This window comes from Mchenga conophoros, linkage group LG3 (genome assembly GCF_057382185.1).
Source record: "Mchenga conophoros isolate Kocher_MC1m ecotype Shallow Benthic linkage group LG3, M_conophoros_male_GT1.1, whole genome shotgun sequence".
Classification (NCBI taxonomy): domain Eukaryota; kingdom Metazoa; phylum Chordata; class Actinopteri; order Cichliformes; family Cichlidae; genus Mchenga; species Mchenga conophoros.
The window spans coordinates 32,506,657-32,519,081 of record NC_140528.1 but is presented as its reverse complement, the minus strand read 5'-3'; the positions used below and the strand labels follow the sequence as shown (position 1 = coordinate 32,519,081).

General features: G+C 50.1%; 2 protein-coding genes across 2 annotated transcripts; both read right to left on the bottom strand.

The window, feature by feature from the left end:
* Window positions 1-300: 300 nt before the first annotated feature.
* On the bottom strand, window positions 301-4,940 carry LOC146578202 (uncharacterized). The gene is made up of 7 exons (XM_085268612.1): window positions 4,910-4,940; window positions 2,372-2,413; window positions 2,026-2,292; window positions 1,695-1,945; window positions 1,446-1,641; window positions 746-871; window positions 301-480 (listed from the first exon to the last, which is right to left on the bottom strand). Exons 1-7 carry the CDS (start codon window positions 4,938-4,940, stop codon window positions 476-478), a joined length of 918 nt encoding a protein of 305 aa, XP_085124738.1. The 3' UTR covers window positions 301-475.
* A 2,610-nt stretch (window positions 4,941-7,550) lies between these two features.
* LOC146578201 (uncharacterized) lies at window positions 7,551-8,673 on the bottom strand. The gene is made up of 2 exons (XM_085267770.1): window positions 7,625-8,673; window positions 7,551-7,554 (listed from the first exon to the last, which is right to left on the bottom strand). The coding sequence occupies exons 1-2, from the start codon at window positions 8,671-8,673 to the stop codon at window positions 7,551-7,553; spliced, it is 1,053 nt and encodes a 350-aa protein (XP_085123896.1).
* Between the last annotated feature and the right edge of the window lie 3,752 nt (window positions 8,674-12,425).

Below are 12,425 nucleotides of genomic sequence, written 5' to 3'. Positions count from 1 at the left end.
CGCGAACCCACTATTTAAACCCCGGAACACCATACCATCGGCTTGCATAACCCCCGTATAATCGGCGATCATAGCGAGTCTCCGCGACCGGCTTTATTGAAGGTAAGTGGGAAAATATGTTGGCCACCCTCTGCGCTGCTCAAAATATACCTCTCACCCTTTTTGTTTATCTGCCCGGTCGCCGAAAAACCGCGCAGCCACGGTAATTGTAAAAACTAATGGTGGTGGTGCGTGTATGCGCCCAGATCAGCTGTCGGCGGCTCGGGACGGTGTAACTCCGTCACAATGATGCTCCAGATGTTTTCATTGATGAAAGATCAGGACTGCAGGCAGGCCAGTTCAGCACCTGACTCTCCTACTATGAAGCTGCGCTCCTGGAATAGGTGGTGTGGTGAACTGTGTTCATTGACAGTCATTTCTGGAAGTGTTCCTCCTCCAGCTGTTGGTCTTTGGTACCACTTGGTTTTCTCTTCTTTTAACCTGTTTTTGGTATTGTGTTGTTAATAAAATATAAGATTTACAAATCTTTGTATTCTTTGTTTATTTACACATTTTTTAAATTTAAAATTTTTAGAAAATGGGTTTACATTTAAATTTGTCCAGAACAAGAAGCTTTCAGATTAATTTAGAGACAGAGGTCAAATACACATGGCAGCATGAAGAGGAGAAAAAAAGTCTCATCTTCTTCAACTCTCAATTTCTCTTGCTTTTATCGCTCATTTATGTCACCTGCTAGAATGTGTACCTGTAGTGTTTATGCTCAGGCTGGAGTAAATCACTTCTGGTTGGATGACTGACATCTTATTGGCTGACTCTCTAATGGTGACCTCGGCATATGTGACATCATTTGTAGAGGCTGGCTGGTGTCTCCCTGCAGAAATGATGTGATGTGAATGAACGTTGGTGATCACTTCACTGCTGTAGGATGTTTAGAAGACTTTCATAGACAGTCTGATGTTACAGGTACAGGATTCAGGAGCAAAGACTGGTTGATTATGGATTAAGCAGAGCCATGATGGCAGCATCAGAGCTATGAGACCACAGAACACTGTTCCTGTATCATACCACCTTAACAAGTGACAGCCAATCAGGAAAAACAACCCAAACTGGTGTTTGTGTCTGTGGGGTTTTAGTCTGAATCTAATTTCTAGGGAGCGATCCTACAATTGAAACCCTGATGGAAGCTGTCTGGACGTGACTTTGAATGAGAGATAAGCCCAGTTTATATCAGTAATACTTTTCATTTTTATGGACACACTTCCAGAACTTTTAAAACTTTTCAATTGGGCCATGGGAACGCATCAGTCTAAAGATGTTGGGACCCAGTGCTCTACAAAATAAATGCAGACAGGAAAGTCCCTCAGATTTTCTCAAGTGAAATTTCAAAATATTTTAATTTGCTGCTTGAACCAAAAGAGCCCAGGTGGGTCAGACAGATATCATACCTGTGCGTTTCTTCCAAAGAAGCTGAACTAGAACCAAAACCAGTACCACAAGGACCAGAGAACCTACAGTAACTATGACTGGGATGATGAAGGAGGGATTAGGAAGAGGAGGAGGAGAACAGGAGATATGGATGTTTGCTGATGTTTTTGTTGTTGGTGGTGTTGGTGTTGTAGGATCTGCAGGAAAGATATGAAGCTGGGTCATTCAGTTTGTTATCAGCTCAACAGGTTTAAGCTTTAAGAGGAAACAGTGTTCTGACCTCTGACCCTCAGAAAGCTCTGAGGAGATGATCCAAACTCATCAGTAGAACACCAGTAGAGACCTTCATCAGACTGCTGCACGTTAATGGTGATGAGTTTCTCTGATTTAGGTCCAACAGGACGTCCATTAAAGTAGAAATAAGCTGCAGCTGTGCCACCAATTTTGTTTTTACAGCGTAGTGTGACATCATTTCCTGTCCTCACAGGAAGTGCAGGGATCTCCAGGATCACTTCGTTATCTGAGGAAAAGACCCACAGAGTGATGTAGAGGTGGTATAACAGTCTGCTGTTAGTCTGATGAAATGAATGACTTCATTACCTGATACAGTGATGTTGACTTCTTCACTCTTCTCTCCAGCTTCACCTTCACACCAGTAAACTCCACTGATTGGCTTGAACTCATCAAACAAACAGGATGAACCATTGAACCTCCCGAAGCCCCGCCCCCCTGCTCCACATGACTCAGTCCCACTTCCTGTGTCCCTCTTCACCGTCCATCCATCAGAGCCCAGCTGACCGTCACATGTCAGAGACACTGAGGCTGCTGTGAAGAACTGCTGAAGGTTTGGACTGACGCTCAGAGAGACTGGAGGACAGACGGACAGTTTCTATCAGTGTTTACACTCAGTGTTTGTCCTGGACCATGGTGCACTTCATCTACTCACCTGCACAAACAGTCAGTGCAGACAGCAGCAGCACACACACACCTGCAACAGGAGGTCAGAGGTCATTTAAAGAAAGACTGAGGCTGAACAGTTTTTTTTTTTGTTGTTGTTTTTTTTCTCTCAGGAAACTTTTTAATCTCCTGAAGTATCTGCCACAACCCAAGGAGCTTGGAAAGAAAAGCGTCTGGACTTCTTTGAGTTGCTTGAAGACGTTTCACCTCTCATCTGAGAAGCTTCTTCAGTTCTAGGATCAAACGGTGAAGAGACCCACATTTAAGCTCTGTGGGAGTTTCCCCCTGAGAGGGACAATGGACCCCCTGATGATCCTCTACCTAATCACATGAGCCAAGGTGTGGTAATGGGTGTGGGTCACAATCAGCCAGGGTTTTACTGCTACTACTTTGTACTTTCTTACTTTGAGTACTTCCTAGTCTGTACTTTTTTTTTTACTTTTACTTGAGTTAATAAGTTGAATCAGTACTTCATCTTTTACTGGAGTATTTTTGAACAGTAGTATTTGTACTTCTACTTAATTATGGAAGGTCTGTATTTTTGCCAGATCTGTGAGCCACGCAGATTAAACTACACAAACACCACCGTGCACTGTAACAGGAACAGGAAGTTATAAAATACCACCGAGACAGCAACGCAGGTTAGCCTGTCTTTTCCTGTTTTCTATACATTTTTTGATCAGATGGCAATCAACGGTAAACATCACAGTGCACAGCATTGTAAACAATGGAGAAGGAACTGTGCATGGATGAGCTTTCATTCATGTGCAGAGAAGAAAGTGTGGGACTAAGAAGCCACCCTTCAAAAGCACAGTTTTTATTTTCAGATTTGCGGCCTGTTTCAGTCCCACACTGCTGCTGTTTAAAGGTCATCATGTCAATGGGAATGGGAACTTTAACAGTCAAAACCGTCTGTGGTTGTTTGAATACACTCAGTCCTCTTAATGGAAAATTGGCTGTGAATAGAGGAAGTGAAGACTAGATAAAAGAGGGGACGCAGTCAGAGGACCCTGTGCTTCATGCAGTCAGAGGCTGTGGTTTCCTGACTGAAGAGATGTTTGATGAAAAGAGGTCAAGTCTCTTTTGTTCTTTTGGTCTTCATGTTACTGACACTTAGCTGGGCAGAAAGTTTAATCGCTGACTTAGTCCAGACTATATGGTGACTTTCCTGCAGGACTCCAGGTTAAACTGCTGAGGGGCTGAACCTCTGAGAGGTTTGCAGTGATGATGAGATCGATTTAAACCGAAAAACTTTCATCATGCATGTTTGAAACCATTTTCTATCACTCTTCATACATTTCAGTTAGAACTGTGAGCTCCATTATTCAACATTAACATCACTTCTTGGTTCCTGCCCAACTTCACAGCCACCAAGTTCGCAGATGACACCACCGTTATTGGGCTCATCTCGGACGGGGATGAGTCTGCCTACAGGAGGGAGGTTGAACGTCTGGTGTCCTGGTGCAGCCACAACAACCTGGTGCTGAATGCCCAGAAGACAGTGGAGATTATTGTGGACTTCAGGAAGCACACAGCTCCACTCCCCCCCATCATCCTGACTGACACCCCCATCACCTCTGTGGACTCATTCCGCTTCCTGGGTACCACCATCACCCAGGACCTGAAGTGGGAGCCCACCATCACCTCCGTCATCAAGAAAGCCCAGCAGAGGATGTACTTCCTGAGGCAGCTGAAGAAATTCAACCTGCCAACACGGACGATGATGCAGTTCTACACTGCAATCATCGAGTCCATCCTCACCTCCTCCATCACCGTGTGGTACGCTGGAGCCACTATCAGGGACAAACAGAGACTGCAGCATGTTGTGCGCTCTGCTGAGAAGGTGATTGGCTGCAGACTCCCATCTCTGCAGGACCTGTACACCTCCAGGACACTGGGGCGTGCAGCTCGGATCTCAGCTGACCCTTCTCACCCTGGACACAGTCTGTTTGACCTGCTCCCCTCAGGCAGGAGGCTCCGGTCCATTCGCACCAGAACCTCTCGCCATAAGAACAGTTTCTTCCCCTCTGCTGTTGGACACATGAACAATAACCACATGACTGTTCCCACCACTAACACATGACCCTACGCTGTGTCACTGCATCATTTCATGTTTGGCACTGATCACCACCTGCACTCATGTATATATCTTTCAACGTAGCACTCTTAATTCTTATTCTCATGTATATATCACATGTATATCTCATGCACATATCTTTCTTTCTACATAGCACTTTAATTCTTATTGTTTGCACTGAAGCACCGCAGCAATTTCCTAATGTTGTAAACCTCAACATCTGGCAATAAACCCATTCTGATTCTGATTCTGATTACCAATCAAATGAAACCAGAAAGACATAAGAAGGAGAATGAACTGTTCCTCTCGCCTTGACGAAACTTTTCAGAATTTTTACATGAACTTTAAAGTCAGTAGCTGCAAGCTTGTAACTGCTGAAAGGTTGTTTTCCTGCCATATTGTTTGTTGGAGCTGTGATAAATAAATCGATGATTTTAGTGTTTCACTCACCGAGGAGCAGAGAGACCGGTGCAGTCTTCATGTTGTCTGGATGACGACTGAACGTCAGTCTGAGCAGCAGAGAGACGCCTTCAGCTTCAGCACTTCCCCGTTAACAGTCTTCAGTACGTCACGCTGCTGCTCCATCACAAAGAGGCAGAGCAGCTTCTCCAGCAAACGTCAGTGAATGAGATGTTCCGTTGGGTAATTCAGCTCCGAATCTATAATCCTTTTAAAAAACAAATTCCCTTTTCCTACAAAATGTTAATTGAACTCACATGTAGTTATAAGGAAAAACAGACTGTATGTGTCCAAGTCCAAACACTAAATGTATATCATCACTTTAGCTCCATCTTTGTAGAAGTAGTCGGTTTAAATCTGGTTTTACTATCTTAGAAAACATTATGAGTTGCAGCACTTTATAATAACTAAGAAGCTGTAAAATTAAAGGTGTTGAGGTGGCAGGCTGTCATGGATCGCTGTGTGGCAGGCAGGAGGAGGACCCAAACGCAAAACTCACAGACACGGGGATGAACTCAAAATCACAGCTTTAATGCTGGAATGGCAGAACATAGGAAATACAAAACTAAACTGGGAAAAGTAAACTAACATACGCAGAGAGACACAGGGAGATCCACACAACATGAGGGAGAACGCGACGCCGAACAGAGGAAGACGCAGACAGAAATACACAGAGGGTTAACGAGGAAAGTGGGAACACACGGGGAACACAGGTGACACAGATAACCATAACGAGACAGGGCGGGGTGAACATAACGCTGACGGGTACAGGCACAGAGGTTCAGACAGGAGGAGAGAGAGCACGGGGAGAACGCAGACATAACGGGCTGGGGAAAACAGAATAAAGCACAAAGAGAGACGAGGGCTCATAAATACACAGAGGGGCACACAGGGGGTAAGAGTCACGAAGGGAAAACACATAAGGAACAACGTAACAGATCAACCCAGGAAGCATGGCCTAAATAAAGAACAAAACAAAATACAAAAATACATGAAAACTAAGAATACTGGGCCCACATGGCCCAGGACCATGACACCACCCCCCCCTAAAGGGCTGGCTCCCGACAGCCCAAACCCGAGAAACAAAAACAAAAACGGAAAACAACCCACCCAGGGCGGGAGGCGGGGGACCAGGACGGAGGGACCAGAACGGGAAACAAAACAAACAACAGAAAACACAGGAGCACATGACCGTAGTCAAAATAAAGTTCAGGGGGCCGACCCAGAGCCCACAGGCACAAGAGTTCACGGGTCACACGGTCGGGGGGCCGACCAGGCGGGTGGCACAGGTGGCAGAGCTGGTCCGGAGGCCGGCCGTGCGGAAGGCAGCGGCGGCGGCGAAGGAGACGACGGAGCAGTTCAGGGGGCCGGCCGCGCGGAAGGCAGCGGCGGCGGCGGAGGCGGCGACGGAGCAGTTCAGGGGGCCGGCCGCGCGGAAGGCAGCGGCGGCGGCGGAGGCGGCGACGGAGCAGTTCAGGGGGCCGGCCGCGCGGAAGGCAGCGGCGGCGGCGGAGGCGGCGACGGAGCAGTTCAGGGGGCCGGCCGCGCGGAAGGCAGCGGCGAAGGAGGCGACGGAGCAGTTCAGGGGGCCGGCTGCGTGGAAGGCAGCGGCGGCGGCGGAGGCGGCGACGGAGCAGTTCAGGGGGCCGGCCGCGCGGAAGGCAGCGGCGAAGGAGGCGACGGAGCAGTTCAGGGGGCCGGCCGCGCGGAAGGCAGCGGCGGCTCTCCAGTGTCAGGCGTGCTGGCCATGGCCCGGTGGGCACAGGACCAGACGAAGCACAGGCTGAAGCTGCGGCAGACGAGGCTGAAGCCGCGGAGGCTGGACCAGGCGAAGGCTCTGAGGCTGGACCAGGCGAAGGCTCTGAGGCTGCAGCCGACGAAGGCTCTGAGGCTGCAGCCGACGAAGCACAGGCTGGACCAGGTGTAGCAGAAGGTGGCTGAACGGGCCCCTCGGACCCTCCAGCGGAGACAGGAGGCTGGACGGGCCCCTCGGACCCTCCAGCGGACGTGGCATGAGGCTGGTGCGGTTCTCCTGAACCCCCAGCTGACGAGGAAGGTTGCTGAACGGGCCCCTCGGACCCTCCAGCGGAGACAGGAGGCTGAACGGGCCCCTCGGACCCTCCAGCTGACGAGGTAGATGGCGGCGTGGGAGCCGCGGAGTCCTGGATGAGCTCATCCGAGCTTCCAGCAGGAGCTGATGCAGAGCCAGAGAGATTCGAGACCCCTGGCTGGATGTTAAGCTGACCAGCGGACCGTACTGCTATCGGGGACTGGGCTACAGGAGCTACTGGGGCCTGCGCTACAGGCGGCACTGGAGCTACTGGGGCCTGCGCTACAGGCGGCACTGGAGCTACTGGGGCCTGCGCTACAGGCGGCACTGGAGCTACTGGGGCCTGCGCTACAGGCGGCACTGGAGCTACTGGAGACTGAACTGAGGGTGGCTGCGAGGGAGCTAACTGAACAGAGGGTGGCTGCGAGGGAGCTAACTGAACAGAGGGTGGCTGCGAGGGAGCTAACTGAACAGAGGGTGGCTGCGAGGGAGCTAACTGAACAGAGGGTGGCTGCGAGGGAGCTAACTGAACAGAGGGTGGCTGCGAGGGAGCTAACTGAACAGAGGGTGGCTGCGAGGGAGCTAACTGAACAGAGGGTGGCTGTGAGGGAGCTAACTGAACAGAGGGTGGCTGCGAAGGAGCTAACTGAACTGACCTGGGAGGAGAAACACGAGCAGGAAAAGGAGCAGGCTCAGAAAAAACTGTCCGAGAAATGGCAGGCTCAGGGTGCCGGCGGCGGGAGTGCCGCTTCTTTCTATCCGTGGAAGCGGGCGGGGTGAGCGGTGGAAGTCCCTGGCAACTCCGGGGACCCCCAAGAGCCAGTCGAGTCCCCCGGAAAGAGCGCTCGTCATGATCAGGAGCGAGCCACGGCTCCCTCCCGAACTCTTCCACTAGCTGTGCGCCTGCGGCGTGCTGCTGCCCCTCGTGATCGACGTCCAGGACCCCCACAGCGTCCGCGGGACGCTTCGTGGAGGGCGAGACAGGACGTAGCAGTGCGCGACGGCGGCGCTGACGCCGGTTCTTTCTGGAAGTGTGTACGATGGATGCTGGAGCCACCGAAGCTGAGGGTGGTGTGGCGGCGATCTCCTCGTCGTCCGCCCACATCCTTGCCAGAAAAGAGGCAGGCGAAGTAAAGTCTGAGCAGTGTGGGGAGGGCGAGCGGCTGGTCCGAGGCGGTGCAACAGGTGTGAGTTCCTCCTCTGAAATGAGCCAGGGCTTCCAACGAAGCTCGTCCTCCCGTAAAGCTAGCAATACCTGCTGTCGCTCATCGTCGTCGAAATCTGTGGCCTCCACCATCTCGGTGCGCTGGGCTATGTAGCTCGACAGTGGCGGAGACGAACTGTGAGTTGATGGCGGTGCAGCGGTGAGCCTCAGAGTCCCTACTCTGACTGCCTCCGGCTCGCGAGGCAGCGGCAACGACAACCGTTTGCGGGTCGGAGTCGTAGGTGCGGAGGCGGCGTTTAACACCCTCTGGGCCAGCGTGCGGGCGCGAAGCTCCTCCTTCAGGGGGGCCAGAGAGTCGAACGCCTCAAAAAGCTGGGGAAACCGCCGGAGCTGTGGCGCTTGCTGAAGGATTGCGTCAATGGCCGCCAACCCGGTGGACACCACTCTGGGGTCCGTGCACCCACAGATGCGCGTCATGAGCCGGCAGAGCCGTTGCAGCTCCTCCCCAATCTCGTCCGAACTGTCCGCTGGGTCTGACATGGTCAGATCGTACTGGAGGTCCGCGGAGGGGTTGTGAACTGCTGGGTCCATATCGTGGTCGCGTTCTTCTGTCATGGATCGCTGTGTGGCAGGCAGGAGGAGGACCCAAACGCAAAACTCACAGACACGGGGATGAACTCAAAATCACAGCTTTAATGCTGGAATGGCAGAACATAGGAAATACAAAACTAAACTGGGAAAAGTAAACTAACATACGCAGAGAGACACAGGGAGATCCACACAACATGAGGGAGAACGCGACGCCGAACAGAGGAAGACGCAGACAGAAATACACAGAGGGTTAACGAGGAAAGTGGGAACACACGGGGAACACAGGTGACACAGATAACCATAACGAGACAGGGCGGGGTGAACATAACGCTGACGGGTACAGGCACAGAGGTTCAGACAGGAGGAGAGAGAGCACGGGGAGAACGCAGACATAACGGGCTGGGGAAAACAGAATAAAGCACAAAGAGAGACGAGGGCTCATAAATACACAGAGGGGCACACAGGGGGTAAGAGTCACGAAGGGAAAACACATAAGGAACAACGTAACAGATCAACCCAGGAAGCATGGCCTAAATAAAGAACAAAATACAAAAATACATGAAAACTAAGAATACTGGGCCCACATGGCCCAGGACCATGACAGGCAGGATGTAGGACCCAAACGCAGTACTCAGAGACAGAATGATTAACTAAAGTGGCAGCTTTATTGCTGGAGAACATTCAAATAGAAATAGAAGAAAACAAAACTAGAAACTCAAAACTTGAGCCCAAACTAGAAACCCGGGAAACTAGAAAATCAAACCAGGAAAGAGTGAACCAGAACATTACCAGAAGCACATAGAAAACAAAACACAGTACAGTGAGGGTACAACACAACAACTAACAGAGAAACACAAGGCTTAAATACACAAGCAGGACTACGAGAAGATGGGGAATAGGTGGTAACACATCTGGGACAAATCAGGCCTAATGACAGAAGGGAAGCAAAACCAAGCACACTGCACACAGGACAGAGACTATCAAAATAAAACAGGAAACACATGAGGCACAGACTTGATACTGAACAGAGGGAACACAGAGCACAGGGACAGGATTGACAAACTGCAACATGAGACACGACTGAACAAGAAAATCAGCATGAAGACAGAACTAAACCTTGAGTAAACATGAGGGCTAGAGGAAGAAAACCCAAGTAGATTAGATTAGATTAGATGAAACTTTATTAATCCCTCGGGACTAAACCTTGAGTAAACATGAGGGCTGCAGGAAGAAAACCCAAGTAGATTAGATTAGATTAGATGAAACTTTATTAATCCCTCGGGTGGGTTCCTCCAGGAAATTCAGTTTCCAGTAGCAAAGCACCGAAAGAAGTTGCATGTTACAGATACATTAAGGGGAATGAGAGTAAGGATATAAGCATAAATACACCATATATACACATATATAGATACAGAATATACAATATGGATAAATAGGATTGCTCATTTGAGTGAGTATATTTCACCGTTGCTTTCGTATACATGAAGCGGACATACCTGAGTGGCTGTGATCTAATCCTGTTTACATAAAGTAAGCCTGCTCCCGAGCAGGTTTACGCTTACGGATCTGTTGCTATGACAGCAAGTCCCGGATGAGCTTCGGAGAACCGAACGATCCAAGATCACGCGAAATCGTCAACAATCAAATCCAGCTAACTTACTTACCCCCTACCCACCTGGCCTGTTGCCGGGTAACACTCTGCTGTTGTCTGGTTTCCAGAGGAGGCTGTCCAGGTGAGACACACATAGACAGGCTTATAAATGTTTGGACTCTTTATTTGGACTCATTTCCAACAATGTCAGCCCCAATAAAGTTATGGATTATCTTGCATTAATAGGCTGCTGGTTTTCTTTACTCGTTTCAGGTGTTACCAGCAAAATAGTTGTTTAATCATCTGGAATGTACCCAGATTTATTTATTTAGACAGAGATCTTGACCCCCCAATGTTCAATACAAAGTCACGCCCATGGTTACGTACCTGTGCGGTTTACCTGTGTGTGTGTTTCAGGACAGGAAGTGTGTACTGCACGTACTTACCTGTCAGCTCCATAACTGTGGTCTCCCTGGGAGACACCAGGTAAGTTTACAGGTAAAGTCTGGTTCACGTGTTTGTCGTGCTGTTGTTTATTTGTTTGTTTGGTTTCTATACGCTCGGCCCAGCCTCCTCCTCCTGCTCCCATCATGCACCTGGGTGAGTGGGCTCTGAGCAGTGAGTCACGTGCTCATCGTCGTCTTTAAACTTTATTTTATCTTTAAAAATTTAAGATCGGGTCATGTTTTTATTCCTGAGGCTTTAACTGTGAAAGGGCACATCCTGTTTACATCCTGGTAACAGCTCCGTCTGCTCACGCTTTACTGCCGAACTGGTTTGGGGGCGTGGCGTCAAACTGAGGGTTTTCTTCATATTTACAGTCGGTGTGAAAACGTCAGAAGGTTTGAGTGAAAAGAGAGAAAAAGATGTTTGTGAGGATTCACGTTGTGGATATCTGAGGTTATCAGAGTGTCAGGAAGGGAAACCTGAAGAAAGTCAAAGAGCCGCCCAGCACAGAACAAGCCTGTCAGAGCAAAGACTTCAAAGACTCTACAGGCTGCACAGGGACGCACTGTGAGCTCACAGAGCTCCACGTCTGCAGACACCTTCAGCCACACTGCTGAGGACGAAGACCTGCAGACTGAAACGTCCTGTGGTCAGAGGAGGTGAAACGAGAAGAAGATGCAGCTACAACCCAAAGAACAGCGTCCACACAGTGAAGCACGGTGGGGACGCTGTGGGGGGGCCACCACAGAGAGAAACAGGCGTCCTGCAGGACGTTTCCACAGGTCCGAGCCGTGAGTCTGCAGAGACATAACCTCTGTGTCTGTCTCAGGTGTGTGACGGGGACGCTGACGACTTCCTCCTCCACTTCCTGTTGCGTCTGTGCAGCAGCGATGTCATGATTCGGCCGCTCAGCCTCACCTGCAGGAAACACACCAACCAGAGACCAGAAGATAACCCCACCCTCACCACCCTGACCAACCCTGACTGCAACCTTCAGAGTCGTGTGTGTGTGTGTGTTTCAGAGGTGAGGAGGTTCACTTGAGGAGACAGAGAGTTCCTGACCAGACTGGCTCCTCCCCTTCAGCTCACCTGTCTGCACCTCCACCCTGACTGAGCTCCACCTGCTTCGTTCTGACTTCATCTGTTCTACGTGTTCGTACAAATAAAACTTTATTGTTCCTCCTGTCACACGGTATCTCACCTTCACTGACCCTAACGCTGGTGATCAGGGTCAGAGGTCACACGAAGCTCTCTGGGTTTAACCTCACACGAAAGGGGCGTCGCTGTCATCATCACAAAGAGGCCTATAACAGGTCATGTGACCCTTCTACAGGAAGTGATCCCTGTGAGTGGCGCCCACATCAGAGATGTTCTCAGATGGTGATTCATCAAACCTGCACCAGTAAAATCTGACAGTAGAAGGATGATGAGTGAAACTGGTTAATCTGGTGTTTGTGGCACAGAAGGTTTGACCTCCACTGTGTGACACGGGTCAGACTCCAGCTGGGCCTGCCGCTCTCAGCCTCACTCTGAGGAAGCCTACAGTCTGTCACAGTGGAAACTACACCGGGGGACCCCATCCTTGGGGTGGACCCATTGTTGTTTTAGCGTGTTTTGGGGTTTAAAAGCCACAGAGACGCGGTGCTTAGGAAAAATGCATTTC